At 37.8% G+C, this 18906-nt stretch overlaps 1 protein-coding gene and 1 non-coding gene across 2 annotated transcripts in view; one reads left to right on the plus strand and one right to left on the minus strand.

Moving 5' to 3' along the window:
• MAGT1 (magnesium transporter 1) overlaps positions 1 to 18906 on the plus strand; it is a 48926-nt gene that overhangs the window by 19232 nt on the left and 10788 nt on the right. The window contains exons 3-7 of the mRNA NM_001244318.2: positions 1047 to 1164; positions 11356 to 11496; positions 12193 to 12333; positions 12834 to 12923; positions 13567 to 13630. Coding sequence (NP_001231247.1) covers positions 1047 to 1164; positions 11356 to 11496; positions 12193 to 12333; positions 12834 to 12923; positions 13567 to 13630 — 554 coding nt within the window. The remainder of the gene's footprint in view (positions 1 to 1046; positions 1165 to 11355; positions 11497 to 12192; positions 12334 to 12833; positions 12924 to 13566; positions 13631 to 18906) is intronic.
• On the minus strand, positions 10130 to 10201 carry TRNAW-CCA (transfer RNA tryptophan (anticodon CCA)). The gene has a single exon. It is a non-coding gene; the product is annotated as a tRNA-Trp (tRNA).

Consider the following 18906-nt stretch of genomic DNA (forward strand, 5'->3'; position numbering starts at 1 on the left):
AGCAGTGAAAGAGCTTGGACGTTGTGTTCTGAAGGTAATAAAAAAGCAACAGTGGTTTCTGAGAAGAGGAAGAGTATCAAAAAAGTAGTTATTTAGAAAGATTGATGTATATTGCAATGTTTAAGGATTGGAGGAGGAGAAAATAGAGTTAAGAATTTTAATATTCAAATGTCAGATATTAAAGATCTAACTTTAGGTGACAGCAATGAAAATAAATGTGGAGGGATAGAATTAAAAGCTAATCACACCCTGAAGAAGGAAATGGCTACACACTCTAATGTCTTGCCTGGGTAATCTCATGGACAGAGGAGCCTGGCAGGCTACAGTCCATGCAGTCGCAGAGTCAGACATGACTTAGCGACTAAAACAACAAACAACAATTGGAAACTATAGAATAAACTTTAAGGTTTACTTCACAATCATGTAAATTCCATTTTGAGGGGGAAAGCTATTTTCTTGTCAATTAGAATTCACTGAAAATATTTTTTCTTATACTGTTACTCATCTCTTAATTTAATATTATGATCCCTGTTTACACTCCTTAATCTTTCAGTTAACTTGTAGCTGTCATTGCCAGTTGTTAGTGTTACCGTATTTATGAAGTGAAAATGTATGATACTATTAAATTCAAATTTAAGATAAACCAAAAAAAGATAATCACAGATGAAAAAATGTCAGATCTTAGAACTAAAAGCATATGGGAAATCAGGGAAAAGTAAAATATAGCTTGAGCTTTCAACTAATCTCAATTCTTTGTCTTTGAACTCTTAGAAGTAATTTAGCCTATTAAAAATTGTAGCTAAATTTTTTTCCAGTGAATTTAGAAGGAGCTTTTTGATAAGAAACAGGCACAAAGTATGAAGCAGAGTCAGATAATCACTACGTCTTGTTGAAATCCCCAACTCTTGATATAAGATTTCTCTTATGCCAAAACAGTGGCAGTGTTTTCCAAGGTTTGTCCTAACCCTATCAACAGAGCCTGACTTGCACTAGATTGTTTTTAAAAATGTTTTATATGTTATCTTTACAAATCTAATTGCATCCAGGCAAGCTGATGAAGAATTCCAGATCCTTGCAAACTCCTGGCGATACTCCAGTGCATTTACCAACAGGATATTTTTTGCTATGGTGGATTTTGATGAAGGCTCTGATGTATTTCAGATGGTAAGCTATTTGGTTATTCTGTTAAATAGAAATTGGTAAACTATATATAATGTGGAATACCTCTTTTTCAACGGCTGCAAGAAGTTAAATAGGACTTGTCTTATGTAAGATCTAGAGTAGTTAGTGAAATAAAAGCTGAACTTAAGCTAAACATGAAATATGGTGGTCAATACTAACTTATTAGAATATGGAAATTGGGTAGAAATCATGTAAACTTATATATTTTGTGGTAAAATATAATAAAAAAAAGTACCACTTTGTTTTTAAGTGAACAATTTATCAAGTAACTTTTTAATTCAGAACAAGAATCCCACTATTGTGTAATACTGTAGTTCTTGGTAAGAGCTAGGTACCTGTCTTTAACCTCTTGTGGCCTGTCTTAGTGGAAAAGCTCCTTCTTGTTCAACATTTAACTTTTTCCTGTGCCCTATATCCTATACCTACTGGCTCTATCAATCATGACCTCTCTTACCGTTTTTTTTTTTTTTAATTAAAACTATTCTTTGAGGAACTTATGGTTCACAGCAAAAATGAGAGGTAGATACAAAGGTTTTCTGTTATGTCTTATGCCCCTGCACATTAATAGCCTCTCCATTATCAACATCCCCCACCAGAATGGTATGTTTGTTACAGTTGGTGAACGTCCATTAACACATCGTAATCACCCAATGTGCATAGTTTATATTGTAGTTCACTCTTGGTCTTGTACATTCTGCTGATTTGGACAAAAGTATAGTGAGATGTATCCATCAATATGTATTCATAAACAGTATTTTCACTGCCCTAAAATTCTCTGTACTCTACTAATTCCTCCCTCCACACTAACCCTTGGTAATCACTGATCTTTTAGCTGTCTCCACAGTTTTGCCTTTTCCAGAACGTCATATACTTGGAATCATACAGTATGTAGACTTTTCAGATTGACTTCTTTCACTTGGTAATATGAATATAAAGTTCCTCCATGTCTTTTCATGGCTTGATAGCTCATTTCTTTTAAGAGCTAAATAATATCCCATTGTCTGGATATACCAGACTTTGTTTATTCTTTCATGTACTGAAGAAATCTTGATTGCTTCCAAGTTTTAGCAGTTATGAATAAAACTGTTATAAACACCTGTATGCAGGTTTTTATGCAGACACAAGTTTTAACTCCTTTGCATAAATACCAAGGAGCACAGTTGCTGGATCATATAGTATGTTAGGGCTTCCCTTGTAGCTCAGTTGGTAAAGAATCTGCCTGCAATGCAGGAGACCTGAGTTCAATTCCTGGGTTGGGAAGATCACCTGGAGAAGGAAACGGCAACCCACTCCACTATTCTTGCCCGGAGAATCCCATGGACAGGGGAACCTGGCAGGTTACATACAATCTATGGGGTCGCAAGAGTCGGACATGACTGAGCAACTAAGCACAGCACACACATAGTATGTTAAATTTTGTAAGAAACTTCCAGACCATCTTCCAAATTGGCTGTACCATTTTGCATTCCCAAGAGCTGTGAATGAAAGTTCCTGTTGCTCCACTTCCTCCTTAGCACTTGGTGTTATCAGTGTTCTGCATTTTGACCATTCTAATTCCCAGGTAGCTCAGGTAGCTCATGCTGGAAACGTGGGTTTGATTCTTGGGTCAGGAAGATCCCCTGAAGAAGGGAATGGCAACCCATTCTAGTATTCTTGCCTGGGAAATCCCGGGGACAGTGGAGCCAGATAGGCTGCAGTCCATAGGATCGCAAATTCGGACACGACTTAGCAACTAAAACAACAACAGTTGTGTAGCAGTATCTCATTGTTGTAATCTGCATTTCTTTGATGACATATAATGTGGAGTATCTTTTCAACTGCTCATTTGCCATCTCTGTATCTTCTTTGGTGAAATGTCTGTTAAGGTCTTAGGCCTATTATTTATTTATTTTTGGCTATGTTGGGTTTTCATTGCTAAACATGGACTTTCTCCAGTTGCAGTGAGTGGGGGCTATTCTCTAGTTGTGGTGTACAGGCTTCTCATTTGCAGTGGCTCCTGTTTTTGCAAAGCATGGAATCTAAGGCACTCAGGCTTCAGTAGTTGTGGTTGGAGGCCTCCAGAATGCAGTCTCAGTAGTTGTGGTGCACAGGGTTTGTTCTTCCATGACGTGGAATCTTCTTGGACCAGGCATCAAACCTCTGTCCCCTGCTTTGGCAGGCAGATTCTTTACCACTGGACCACCAGGTGTCCCCCATTTTTAAAATTGGATTGTTTGATCCCCTTGTTGAGTTTTAAGTCTGTACCTTGTCATCTCACTCTCTTACTTTTTGTCTTTTGCACAGCAAAAACATGTAAATTTAATGAAGTACAACTTATCAGTTATTTCTATCATACATTGTGTCTTTGATGTTGTATCTAAAAAAATCATCACTATATCTGACGTCATCTAGATTTTCTACTATGTTATCTCTTAGGAACTTTATATTTTGTCTTTGTATTTTAAGGCCTTTGATCCATTTTGAGTTATTTTCTTTTTTCTATTTTTGACCATGCCTTGCAGCATGCGGGATCTTATTCCCCAACCAGGGATTCAACCCATGTCTTCTGCATTGGAAGCACAGAGTCCTAACCACTGGACTGCAAGGGAAGTCCCATTTTGAGTTATTTTTTGTGAACAGGACATGGTCTGTGTCTAGGTTTTGTGGGGGTTTTTTGTTTGTTTTTTTGCTCACAGATATCTAGTTATTTTAACACCATTTGTTAAAACTATACTTTCTCCACGTAATTGCTTTTTCTCTTTTGTTGACAATCAGATGACTATATGTGGTTCTACTGTTGGGCTTTTTATTCTGTTCCTTTGGATACCACACTGTTTTGATTGTTGTTGTTCAGTTGCGAAGTCATGTCTCTTTGCGACCCCATGAACTGCAGCACACCAGGCTTCCCTGTCTTCACTGTCTGCTGGAGTTTGCTCATTTCTGTCATTCATTTCACTTATATATAGGTACATACACACATACAATTGAATACGTTGCTGCTATTATTTTGAACAAACTGTTATGTGTTAGTTAATTAAGAATAAGAAAAAAAAAGTTTTTATTTTACCTTCACTTATTCCCTCTTCAGTCCCTTTCTTTCTTTATGTAGATTCAAGTTTCCAACCTGCCTTATTTCCCTTCTCTCTAAAGAACTTCTTTTAACATTTCTTGCAAGGGATTGTTTGTCTGAAAGTCTTTATTTCTCCTTCACTTTTTTTTGGAAGAAGTTTATTTTTAAAATTTTTAACTGTGCTAGGTCTTCATTGCAGCACACAGGCTCTTTGTTGGGGTGTGCAGGCTTTCTCCAGTCGCAGTGTGAGAGGGCTTCTCTAGTTGTGGCACATGGGCTTTAGGGTGTGCAGGTTCAGTAGTTGCTGCACACAGGCTTAGTTGCCCCGCAGCATGTGGGATCTTAGTTTCCCAACTAGGGATTGAACCTGGATCCCATGCATTGGAACATGGATTCTTAATCACTGGCCCACCAGGGAAGTCCCTCTCTTTCACTTTTGATGAATAATTTCACAGGGTATTTTTTTCTCTCAACACTTTAAATATTTCACTCCACTTTCTTCCTGTTTGCATGGTTTCTGAAAAGAAGTTGGATGTAATTCTTATCTCTCTTACTTTATGGGTAAAGCATTTTATTCCTCTGACTTCTTTAAGAGTTTTTTCTTTGAGTTAAATTATATGCATGGGTATGTTATTGGCATTATCTACTACTTATTCTTAGAGCTTCCTGAATCTGTGATTTAGAGTCTGATGTTACTTTGGGAAATTTCTCAGTCATTAATATTTCTTCTGTTCCTTTCTCTTTCTTCTAGTATTCCCATTATGTATATGTTATACCTTTTGTATACCCACAGTCCCTGGATATTCTGTTTTGTTTGTTTTTTGTCTTTGTTCTCTTTATTTTTCAGTTTTCAAGGATTGTATTGATAAATCCTCTAGCTCAGAGATTCCTCAGCCATGTCCTGTATACTGAGTCCATCAAAGGCATTCTTCATTTCTGTTACAGTGGTTTTCATCTCTGGTATTTCTTTTTTGGTTGTTTTTAGGATTTCCATCTCTCTTATGTTATTCATCTGTTTTTGCTTGCTATCTACTTTATCCTTCAGCCCTAGGGTTGCTTGACAGCCCTTCTTAGAGTATACTTACTTATGGACAGAGCCAGTATCTTGTAGCTATTAGTGCTAAGCACATAATAGATGTTCAAGTAAATATCAAACGAATGGCTTAATGTTCCATTTTACAGTATGTTACTGTGCTGGTCATATTTTAGTCTCACACAGTGCCATAAATCAAAATCAGTGTATTCATAAAACATGCTGCAACCTAAAAGATTAGTGCATTTAGGCTTTTTTAGACCAAAGGAAACAGTTTTTAGAGTTTAAGAAATTGCTTTCTCATTCTCTACTATTCAAGCAAGGATTGTTTTGGAAATTAAAAATTGTAATTTCATTTATCTTACCAAGATACACATAAAGTTTTCTTCTACATCAAATACCTTTTAATATCAATGTCCATTTTAGAGCTATATTTAGAGTTAGTGGTATAAGGATGGTAGTGTGTCCATCTGTGGAATAAATTCGAATCTTTCTCCAAAGAATATTGTTATATGCCACAGCATACAAAAGCCATGCATGGATAAAAAGTGATAACCTACCAAAAACCGTACATCTTATTTTGGCTCTTTAACATCTAAGGATTGTCAAAGCCTATAAGATTTAAAAACAAATTTTAATTGTGAGAAAATATGTGTGTGTGCATGCTAAGTTGCTTTAGTCATGTCTGGCTCTTTGTGATCCTGTGGACTGTAGCCATCAGGCTCCTCTGTCCACAGGATTCACCAGGCAAGAATACTGGAGTGGGTTGCCATGTCCTCCAGGGGATCTTCCCAACCCAGAGATTGAACTTGCATCTCTTGTATCTCTGGTATTGGCAGGCAGGTTCTTTACCACTAATGCTGAAATGTACTATCTTAACCATTCTTGAATATAGTTCAGTAGTGTTTAGTACATTCACATTTCTGCATAACCAATCTCCAGAACTCTTTTCACCTTGTACAATGAAACGGAAACTCTTTATACATCACATAACTCTTTATTCCCTCTTCCCCCAGCCCTTGGAAACTTATCATTCTGCTTTCTATCTCAGTGAACTTTACTGTTGTCAGTACCTCATATAAGTGGAATCATACATACTTGTCTTTTTGTGACTGTCTTATTTCACTTAGTGTACTGTCCTCAAAGTTGATTCATGTTGTTGCACGCATCCAAATTTTCTTGCTTTTGGGACTTTCCTGTTGTGTCCCAGGGACTTCCCCAGTGGCTAAGACTCCATACCCCCAACGCAGGGAGACTGAGTTTGATCCCTGGTTGGTAAAGTAGATCTCACATGCCACAACTAAAACCCAGAGCAGCCAAATAAGTAAATAAATATTAAATTTTTTCCCTTGCTTTGAAAGGCTGAATAATGTTACATTGTATGCATATACCACATTTTATTTATTCATTCATCTGTTGATGGACACTTGGGTTGCTTCCACCTTTTGGCTATTGTGAATAATGCTGCTATTAACATAGGTATGCAGCTATCTCCTCAAGACCCTGCTTTTAGTTCTTTTAGATTTAAACCCACAAGTGGAATTCCTAGATCATATGGTAGTTCTATTTTTCATTTTTGTAGTAACATTCATATTGTTTTCCATAGCAGCTGCACCATTTTGCATTATTTTTTATTTTTTGATAGTAGTTATCCTAATGAGTGTGAGATGGTGTCTCATTGTGGTTTTGATTTGTAATTCTTTAATGATTAGATGTAGAATATCTTTTCATGTGCTTGTTGGCAATTTGTATATCTTTTTTGAGAAATGTCTATCCATATCCTTTGCCCAATTAAAAAAAATATATTTGTTTATTTTTAGTTATGATGGGTCTTCATTGCTTTGTGTGGGCTTTCTCTAGTTTCGGTGAATGGGGGCTACTCTTTGTTGTGGTGTGTGGATTTCTCATTGTGGTACTTCTCGTTGCACAGCACAGGCTCTAGGCACATGGGCTTTAGTAGTTGTAGCACATGGGCTCAGTAGTTGTGGCTCCCAGGTTCTAGAGCACTGGCTCAATAGTTTTGGCTCATGGGCTTAGTTGCTCCATGGCATGTGGAACTTCCCAGATCAGGAATCAAACCTGTGTTCCCTGCATTACAAGGCAAATTCTTATCTACTGTGCCACCAGGGAAGTCCCTTTGCCCAACTTTTTTTTTTCTTGTGCCCAGTTTTTAGTAAATGTGTTTTTTAGTTGTAGTTCTTTATGTTGTCTCAATATTAGCCCCTTATCAGATATATTATTTTTTTCCCATTGCTTTTTCACTGTTGATTGTGTCTATAGACTACAAGATACTTTTAAAGAGCTGATTTGGTGTAAAGATGTTATACTAGTAATGATGGAAATACAAATTATAATAACGGTGTTATTATATAAATTATATAGTATATAAATATTGTTATATAATTATATAAGTTAACTTATATATATTATATACATTATTACAATATTTACCCATTAGATCAACTTTTGGCAAGAATGTGAGGAAACATACCTTCCTGTGTTGCTGGGTAGGAGTGTAAATTGGTACAGCCACTTTTGAAGGCATGTTGGCTCTATCCATCTTCATTTAAAATGTTTCTGCTCTATGAACTAATTATTCCATTTGTAGAGAAGCATTCTTACATATATACAGGAAAATATGTACATGACTATTTCTTAAAACATCCTTTTTAATTGGGAAAAAAGGAAAAAACTAAATTGCCAACAATAGCATAATTACTTAATAAACTATGAGAGCATATACCAGCCTCAACATACACACACACACACACACACACACACACACACACACACACACACACACATATATGCTGTGCTTAGTCACACAGTCGTGTCCAACTCTTTGTGACCCCATGGACTGTAGCCGTCCAGGCGTCTCTGTCCATGGGGATTCTCCAGGCAAGAATGTTGGAGTGGGTTGCCATGCCCTCCTCCAGGGGATCTTCCCAACCCAGGGATTGAACCCAGGTCTCCTGCATTGCAGGTGGATCCTTTACCATCTGGGCCACTCATATTATATGGGGCTTCCCTGGTGTGTGTGTGTGTGTGTGTGTGTGTGTGTGTACTGTTATGGATAGATCTCTCAAACACGGTTGAATAAAAAAAGCAAAATGAAATGCAGAATATTTCAGTTAATGTGATACCATTTTTGTTAAATAAGGCAGACACAAAACAATATTATGTTTTCTGTTGGTATATACACATCTATGTGAATAAGTTCAGAAAGGTCTATAAATGGTAATAGTGCTGGCAGAATGGACTGGAGTTGGTCCCTATAACCCTGTAATTTTTTGTTTTTAATTTTGTACAGGAAATGGATTTCATATATTACATAGTTCTTTTAGACACACATGTATATATGTATATTTTAAATCCAAAGGTGGTATAGTAGTCCCCACTTAACTACAGGGGATACATTCTAAGACTCTGAAACTGCAAATAGTACTGAACCCTATATGTAACTATATTTTTTCCTATATATACATATGTACATACCTATCTATGATAAAGTTTAACTTATAAATTAAGCACAGTAAGAGTAACAATAATAATAACAAAATAGAAGAATTAAAACAGTATAGGCTCAGATGGTAAAGAAGGGGCCTGCACTGCAAGAGACCCAGGTTTGATCCCTTGGTTGGGAAAATCCCCTGGAGAAGGGAATGACAACCTGCGCCAGTATTCTTGCCTGGGAAATCCCAAGGACAGAGGAGCCTGATGGTCTACAGTCCATGGGTTCGTAAAGAGTCTGGATGACTGAGCGACTAACAGATTCACTGTAATGAAAGTTATATGAGTGTGGTCTCTCTCACAATATCTTATTATACAAATGTATCTTTTCTATCTTGATTAAGCACTTGTCACTTACCGTAATTTTTGCAGTCGAACAGCAAAGTTAGCAGATTTCTTTTCCTTTACAATTTCACAAAGATAGCGACCTCAGCAAGTGATTTTTTTTTCTGTCCTTATTGAGAGCTTTCATCTTTCCACTTAAAGGAAGCACTGTATGACTTCTCTGTGGCATATCTCATTGCCAACATCACTACTTTTGTGTTTTGGGGCATTATTAAGTAAAATAAGGGTTACTTGAATACAAGCATTGTGATATCACAACAGTTGATCTGAAAACCAAGACAGCTACTAAGTGTCTAATGGGTGGGATATGCTGGACAAAGGGATCATTCACATCCTGGGTAAGATGGTGAGAGATTTCATCACACTGCTCAGAACAGCTGCAATTTAAAATTTTTGAATTGTTTATTTCTGGAATTCTCCACGTAGTATTTTCAGACTGCAGTTGACCACGAGTAACTTAAACTTTAGAAAGTGAAACTGTGGACAAGTGGGGACTACCATATAAATAAACTACTATTGAAGAGTTTGGCCTAAAATTTGGGAAGCACTTTGGCGGCATGAACACTATTCAGGACTTAGTTTTGCAGACTCAAACTGATTTAACAGTGTAGCCAGAATTTATCTAGCTCTGCAGACTTTGTGTACACTCGCCAAACCATAAAAATCCATGGACATTGGTAACCAAAGAGCTAATTTTTAAATTCACTAATTCAGCATCTTTTACTGACAAGAAGGCCAAACTAATCATATACCTAATTGGTATACCCTCTCCCCTTATAGGAAAGTCTAAAAAAACTACTTTTATAAGGGTTACTCTTAAGTATAGAATCAAAGCAAGGGAGTGGGTTATTTTATTGGTTGATGTCTTTAAAGTGAAAGTGAAAGTGAAGTCGCTCAGTCGTATCCGACTCTTTGCGACCCCATGGACTGTAGCCTACCAGGCTCCTCGTCTATGGGATTCTCCAGGCAAGAGTACTGGAGTGGGTTGCCATTTCCTTCTTCAGGGGATCTTCCCAACCCAGGGATCAAACCTGGGTCTCCCGCATTGGAGGCAGACGCTTTAACCTCTGAGCCACCAGGGAAGCCCAAAATATTTCTTTGAGCCCCTTTTTTCTGGGGGGGGGGCAAGAATACTGGAGTGGGTTGCCATTCCCTTCTCCAGGAGATCTTCTCAATCCAGGGATTGAACCTGGGTCTCCCACGCTGTAGGCAGACGCTTTACCGTCTGAGCCACCAGGGAAGTCTTTAAGTTATAGTTATTTTATAGAAGCCAATCTCTGTTACAGGGTTACCTGCTGAGGGTACCTGAATGCTTGCATCTGTTGGTGAACATCTTTTCCCTGGACTTAACATTTTCTATTTTTTACAAGTATTATCACATCAGGAAAGTTACAATGCAAATGAATAGGTCATAGATTCTTTACCTTAGCAATTCCAGTGTTATCTTAAGAATACCATGGTCTCATGACAGAGAAATGTTATGCTTATCACTAAATACTTATGAACCTTTTAGAATTGACTATTTCTGCCAATTGGTTGCCATTTTGTATTTGTTTTCCCTACAATAGAGTACTCTCTTACTCCAGTCTTCTTTCCTCCACATTGAGAATGTGCTCTATTTGAAGCTTACCTAAGCTGCTGCTGCTGCTGCTAAGTTGCTTTAGTGGTGTCCGACTCTGTGCAACCCCATAGACGGCAGCCCACCAGGCTCCCCCCGTCCCTGGGATTCTCCAGGCAAGAATACTGGAGTGGGTTGCCATTTCCTTCTCCAGTGCATGAAAGTGAAAAGTGAAAGTGAAGTCGCTCAGTCATGTCCAACTCTTTGCGACCCCGTGAACTGCAGCCTACCAGGCTTCTCCATCCATGGGATTTTCCGGGCAAGAATACTGGAGTGGGGTGCCATTGCCTTCTCCTATTACCTAAGCTACATGAGACAATTTTGGTTCTCATAAATGTATTCTTTTTTTTGCATAATCTCTGAACAGATTAAAGTAATTGTGGTATGGGAAATTTTCCATTTTAAAGGAGTAAAATGTAGGTTTCTTAGCTAGGAATTTATATTTCACAAGCAGCCTTGGGTTTGACTCTTGGATTACTTACCACTTTGCTTAGATGAATCACTTAACCCACCTAAACCTGGGCTTATTTGTCTTTGTAAAATGGCTAAATTTCAAGATATTTGCTGTTAAGATTATTTTTTGGTAATCTGTATTCTTGTGGACTACTTTTTATTCAGCTAAACATGAATTCAGCTCCAACTTTCATCAACTTTCCTGCAAAAGGGAAGCCCAAACGGGGTGATACATATGAGTTGCAGGTGCGTGGATTTTCAGCTGAGCAGATTGCCCGGTGGATTGCTGACAGAACTGATGTCAATGTAAGTTTCCTTGCTTTGTAGAAAGTTACTTTGTCATTATCTACTTATTCTTCTGGGAGGTCCTAATTGGTCTCATCCTCATATCACTGAGATGGTGATAGTTTGTCAGTCCCTTTATAAGTAGCATTTAACAGAATCATCCTGATGAGTGACATTAAAACATGCTCTATTACTTAGTCAATTCAGCATGGAAACCACTCTTTCGTCCTCACTAAATCCATGGAGTATCTAGTTGTACTTGGCAAATACTTCTTAATCTAAAAGATGTATATGTGTGCTCAGTTGCTTCAGTCATGTCCAACTCTTTGCAACACCATGGACTGTAGCCCACCAGGCTCCCCTGCCCATGGGATTCTCCAGGCAGGAATACTGGAGTGGGTTGCCGTTTCCTCCTCCAGGGGATCTTTACAACCCAGGGATCAAACCTTTGTCTCCTGCATCTCCTGCCTTGGCAGGTGGATTCTTTACCACTGGGAAGTCCCTAAAAGATGTTATGTTGTGGCTAAAAAGAATATTGCATCCATACCATTTTAGGATACGTTATAGGCTATTTTAATTAGGATGAAAAGAAAAAGTGTGATTTTTTTATGAAAGTAACCACACTAATTTTGATTGTTTTCATTTCAAATTATTTTGATCTATATACTTAATGAATAAATTTCATACTTTAAAATGTTTTTCTCTCCTTTTCATTAGATTAGAGTAATTAGACCCCCTAATTATGCTGGTCCCCTTATGTTGGGATTGCTTTTGGCTGTTATTGGTGGACTTGTGTATCTTCGAAGGAGCAATATGGAATTTCTCTTTAATAAAACTGGATGGGCTTTTGCCGCTCTGGTGAGTGAATGTTGGAAGAAAAATTGTTTAGATAAAACTCCTAATATTACATTGTTAGGTGGCATTTTGTTTCTTTCTTACCTGTGGTAAAAGATTTTATATATTGATATTTTTATTTTATACCTTAAAATCAGTTTGTTTCCTCCATTATCTCATTAGTATGGCAAGAGCTTGAAGGAACTCCTTGTACCTAGTTTTTATTCAATCTGAAAGACTTTCAACCCTATGAAAATCTCCATTTTTTTAATTCTTCTAAAAGGCTTTTCAGTATTCAATTTTAAACTTGTATCAGTTTATTTGTAATTTTAAAACAGTGCTTTCCTTTCAAAGTAAATATCGATTCTTGTGATCCTTATGATGAAATATAAGCTTTTTTGTCATTTATGGAAAAATTTTTTTTCATGTAATACTTGAGAGGATATGCTTTTCATATACCTGTTAATTTAATTAAAGTGGGACCATACCATATTATGAGTATTTCATTATTTTTTGTTTCCTAGTGTTTTGTGCTTGCTATGACATCTGGTCAAATGTGGAACCATATAAGAGGACCACCATATGCTCATAAGAATCCCCACACAGGACATGTGGTAAGGGAAGTCCAGGATTTCTTTACATTATATACCAAAGTTAACCTTAATGATTAATATCCTGTTAGATCAGTGCTAGTATATGAAGGAACTCAATTTAGTTTTGACTTTTAAATTGCTCTGTATTAATAATGAACTTCGATTGCTAAAAGGACTATGCCATACTCTCAAAAGGGGGACTTTTTTTTTTAAATCCCTTTTGAGTAAGCTGGCTAAGAATGAAAGTCAGTCTTCAACTAAATAGAATAATTGATCAAGTACTTGACCATTTACTGTTTCTAGGCACTGTACTAGGTATTATTAGATAGAGTGATAAGAAAAATGTAGTCCCTGTTTTCATGGAGTTTATATTATTTTACCTCATGGTCTTGTACACTAAAATACTAGTTTTCTCATTGGTTGAAAACATAGTATAAGTATAGTGAATAAGTACAAATAAATATAAGTATGAATAAATAATAAATAACACAGAAATAGCATTTATTTTAGTCAGACTTTTTACAGGTGAATTCTACAGATCCAATGTTTACATACATCAGATGAACTAATAATTTCATAATGTTTAAAAATAGCCAATTTTAAGATTACATTATCAAATTTTAACATTTATTTAAAGATTAAATTTTGTCTTTTTTTCCCCCAGAATTATATCCATGGAAGCAGCCAAGCTCAATTTGTAGCTGAAACACACATTGTTCTTCTGTTCAGTATCCTCTTTATAATAAGTTCTTGGTGCCACATTTTAATTTGTCTATTTTCTCACATTCCAGTATTTTCTCTGTAACATTTGGTTGAGGCTGCTGTCTTATTAATGCAAGTCATAATATCTTTGGAATTATATTACTGTATCACTTGCCATAGCCCGATCAACTGAAGACCTCTAGGGACAAACTTGCAATCTGATAAAGCCAATGATCTAATAAAGATCATTGCTACAAGGGGGACTATAAATCAGAGGAACCATGTGATTTCTTACCTATGGAAAGGTAGAGTTGTTAATAGGACTTAAGGAAAGATAGTGCTTAGATGAAATGTAAATGAAGCAATGTTTTGATGAGCTCAAAGCAAAGCCAGGCTAAGTGTAAAGAGGTCAGTGTCAAGTCTGGACTGAAGTGGATCCAGGATTTTGTTTCCTGGAAACTACAAAGTTCAGATAAATGTACAGTTTGTTTTCAGAAACTCCTTTTTTGAAGCTCTGTCACTTTGGTTCTGAATTGAGGCTACTTAGAAATTGTGCTTGTAGATCAAGTGACTTAAATCCTCCAGGTAAGAATGGAATATTTCCTTCTTACTTATGTAGTTTGAATCAGTTTATGATTTTAGATTACAGTGTTCCTCATTGAGTAGGAAAGCAGTAGTTACTCAAAGATGGAGTTTGTTTTGACATTTACAGCTTCAGCATGTCCTAGGGAGAAATATTATTTCCTGTGAACTGTGCAGCTACTTTATATGTGTGTTTTCCCGTCCTCTGTCCCATAGGACAGATTTTTACTTTTTCACATCTGAAAATAGATGTCTCTGTAAGCTGCAAGGGTAGATAATAGTGATATCAGATAGGTAAGAGTATACATTTCTTAGTATTGCTGAGCATAGTTTACCTACCTGAATGCATAAGCAGTGACTCTGTGAAACAAATCAACAAGGTAAACACATGTAATGTTCTTTTAGGTTGTGCTTCTCAGGCAAGGAGTCCTGATATTGACATATTGGAATCAGTTGTAGCCCAGACAGTTAGAGAATCTGCCCAGTGACTTGATGGTAATGTCATTTGCCCTGCTTTGTGTCATCTGGATGATTTAGAGGAATTCCATTTTTTGTAGTTACAGACATACTTTTCATACAGTTTAGTTTTTTAGTGTATTATAAGCGTTTACTAAATTGTATGGCCTTCATAGTTATGAAAATGCTTGAGAATTACAGAAAAATAAGAAAATATAAGCAAGGAAAAGGAAAATAGTCACCATTATTAAATGTCCTCCAGGGGATCTTCCCAACCCAGGAATGAAACCCAGGTCTCTTGCATTATGGGCAGATTCTTTACTATCTGAGCCACCAGGGAAGTCCATAATGGATATGTCATAATTCAATTATTCTCTATTGGTGAATATTGCAAAAAATATTTTCTTACACATAAAAATAATTGATGGACTTCCCTGGCAGTTCAGTGGTTAAGACTCTATGCTTCCATTGCAGGGGGCACAAGCTCCATCCCTGACCAGGAAACTAAGATCCCACATACCTCACAGCACAGCCACCCCCCAATAGAGGGTAGGGAAATACATATGTGCCAGAAATACATATGTACTCTGCTACCCCTGGCAAGTCCTAATTATTGTTATGTATTATTTTTTAAAACTGCTCTTTCAGTAGGAAAATAAATTGTTTAAATATAGTTTGGACAATAATAATCAAAGTAACTTAAGCATTTCTTTAGAATTCTGTAATTATGCTTCATTTTATACAAATATCTTTGTCTTTATCATCTATGATACACTTTATTTTACTGGCTCTTTTATTTTTATTTTTTATTGACGTATCATTGATTTACAATATTGTGTTGGTTTCAGGTATACAGATAGTGATTCAGGTTTTTTTAGGTTTTATTCCATTATAGGTTATTACAGGATATTGAATATAGTAAATCCTTGTTGCTTATCTATTTTACAGATAGTAGTTTGTATTTGTTAATCCTGTACCCCTAATTTGTCCTTCCCTCCCTCTCCCCTTTCATAATCAAGTTTGTTTTCTATGCCTATGAGCTTGTTTCTGTTTTGTACGTGGATTTATATGTATATTATGTACCATGCTCATGTTTAGTTGCTCAGTTGTTTGTGACTCTTTTTGTGACCCCACGGACTATAGCCCACCAGGTTCCTCTGTCCATGGGATTCTCCAGGCAGGAATACTGGATTGGGTAGTTATTCCCTTCTCCAGAGGATCTTCTTGATCCAGAGATTAAACCTGGATCTCCTGCATTGCAGGCAGATTCTTTACTATCTGAGCCACCAGGGAAGCCCTTTTTATGTATATATGTATGTGTGTGTATATATATATGTATTCATATATGTGCATATACTCCCCTCCCCCACATTTTGTGATTTTGATGTCCTGTTTTACATCTTCATGCTTATCCTTTTACTGTTTATTATAGTTATAATCACTTTTACAATTTTTAAATTGTTTTTTAAATCTATATACTGGTTTATTTAAGTGATCTTAAATCCTTCTATATATTTGCCTTTCTTAATGTGACTTTTTCCCTTTCCCGTATATACTTTCTTCTTTTCTATTTAGAGAAGACATGTCAATATTTCTTTTAGGGTAGGTTTAGTATTGCTGAATTCTTTTAGTTTTCACTTGTCTGAGAAATTGTTTCTCTCTCCTTCTATTCTAAATGATAATCTTGCTGAATATAGTACCCTAGGTTTCAGGTTTTTCCCTCACAGGACTTTGAATATATCATCCCACTCCCTTCTAGCAGTGTTTCTACAAAGAAATCAGCTGATAGCCTTATTGGCATTCTCTTGTAACTGACTCTCTTTTTCCCTCTTGCTGCCTTTAGAATCCTCTCTTTATCTAGTTCCTTGTTATAATGATCTGCATTTCTATCCATCATCTTTCTTAAATCAGTTCTTGTTATTACCACCTTTTTGAACTCGGGGTCTAGTAGACTGGTGAGCTCTATTTCATTATTTTTTCTTTCAGGGGATTTCTGCTGTTCTTTAATTGGAAGTAGTTCCTCTGCCCTGTGTTTTTTTTTTTTTTTTTTTTTTGGCCGCACTTGCTGCATGCAGGATCTTAGTTCCCTGGCTAAGGATCAAACCTGTGCCCCCTGAAGTAGAAATTTGAAGTCTTAACTATTGGACTTTGCCTTTTCATTTTACTTATCTTTCTCTGTCTCTATGACTTTAGGAGAAAAAATTATCTACTATGATGTTAAAGGGGTGTTTTTAAGTGGGAGCATCCCTGTGCAGACTGTGTATGTCCAGTGTTTCTGCTGCAAGGTAGTTTTGGTATGGACGCCAGCCACGTCTTCCCTCAGGGTGTGCTGGCGATTGTCCCCTTGATAGGGGATGTGATTGGTGTTGGAGTATCTGGAGCCTGTGCTAGACTGAAGCGGAGCTTCCTCCCTGCTCTGTGGTTGTCACTGTCCTGTCAGGGATAGGGTCTGCTCCTCAGCTGTTGGAGTAGAAGCCCTGAAGGTCAGGTTTAATCAGGCTCTATTGCCCGTGAATGCATGCCCTGCCCCAAAAGAGGTGATTGCTGAAGTAAGTGAGGCCTGTGCAGTCACAGAGGACTTATATGCTGTCTGTGTAAGTGTCTATGGTTCCACTCAGAAGCAGCACAAGGTTGTGTCCCTTTGTTGTGTTTGTCCCAGATCTAGTGCAAGGCTGTGGTGAGGAATAGGCTGGGGACTGGGGCATTGTGGCTGCAGGAATTGAGATGGCTGCACTGCCACAAGAGATCTGGGCTGCCTCTGTGGCAGTCTTCTCCCAGGACCTGTCTGTCTCAGATCAAGGGCTAAGCTGTGGTGTGGAGTGGGTGGAGGCTGAGCGCAGCTGGGATAGAACCACTGTGTACACCCAGACCATACCCCAGGCCCTCCAGTCTGTCCTACATGAGTCTTGTCCCTGAGTCTCTCTGCCTGGTATTTCAGCACTTAGCTGCTGCCTGTTCTTGTAGCACCACCCCAGGCAACCTGATATGTCTCTGTATAGTTAGACCGAGTCTTTGCTCAGGTCTCACGCCAGGCTGTGGTGTGGAATGAACAGCCAGGGTCTTCTCCGCCCCTTCAGTTTGGAGTCGTGGTGAGGTGACAGCCAGCAGTGCAAGGCTCTGTCCACTCTGCCATCATGTGTGTGCTCTGTGCAAGTAGAGTCTAGGCTCCTCTCGCCCTTTTGTCTGTCCCAGTGGATTTCCAAGAAGGCAAGGTCTGGGATACTCAGATTGTGGCTCCACATGATCGCTCCCCAGAGTGAGGATCTGCCTGTGTGGACCTTCTCTTCATTACAGATCCCTCTGAGGTTGGTAGGTCCTAAGCTGACACTTTGCTGGTTACATGGAGATGTTTCTTGCAGTTTTGGTTGTATAGGATTTCTTCTACCAGTATCCAGTTAGTTTTCCATGAGAATTATTCCAGTATAGATGTATTTTTGGCATGTGTATTGGGGAGAGGTGAGCTCTACATTCTCCTTCCTACTCTGCCACCTTGAACCACAAATCTACTAGCTTGTTTAATAGCCTAGTTCCTGTTTATTATGTAATAACACCTCCTCTATTTTCTATTCAGTTCTCTCAGGGTAAGATGATTATGTAATTATTTACTATTTATTGTTTGTATCCCCTACTAGAGTGTAAACTTGTTCAAGGAATGGTCTATATTTCCTCTAACTTTGTAACTCCAACTAATAGTGCCTGCCTATAATAGACAGTGTTAGTAAAAGTTTAAAGAGTCTATAAATGAAATAAACCAATACATATGGAAGTGCATCATAGCTCTTGATAGCTAAGAACAACAGCACACAAAGACCTTGATGGTATAGTGTAAGATGGAAAGCTCTAGACCATGATACAGAAGCAAACTAGTCCAAAAACAAGTCTCGACCATTAATCAGAGTGTCTATAGCCAGAGCCTTTAGAAATGATCAATCTTCATGCATGTGTGTGTATTAGTCGCTCAGTTGTGTCCAATTCTTTGTGATGCCCACCAGGCTCCTCTGTCCATGAGGATTCTCCAGGCAAGAATACTGGAGTGGGTTGTCATACCCTCCTCCAGGGGATCTTCCCAACCCAGGGATCGAACTGAGGTCTCCCACATTGCAGGCAGATTCTTTACCAGCTGAGCCACCAGGGAAGCCCAAGAATACCGTAGTGGGTAGCCTATCCCTTCTCCAGGCCATCTTCCCAACCAGGAATCAACCTGGGGTCTCCTGCATTGTAGGCAGATTCTTAACCAACTGAGCTACCTGGGAAGCCCATCTTT

This window comes from Bos taurus, chromosome X (genome assembly GCF_002263795.3).
Source record: "Bos taurus isolate L1 Dominette 01449 registration number 42190680 breed Hereford chromosome X, ARS-UCD2.0, whole genome shotgun sequence".
NCBI lineage: Eukaryota > Metazoa > Chordata > Mammalia > Artiodactyla > Bovidae > Bos > Bos taurus.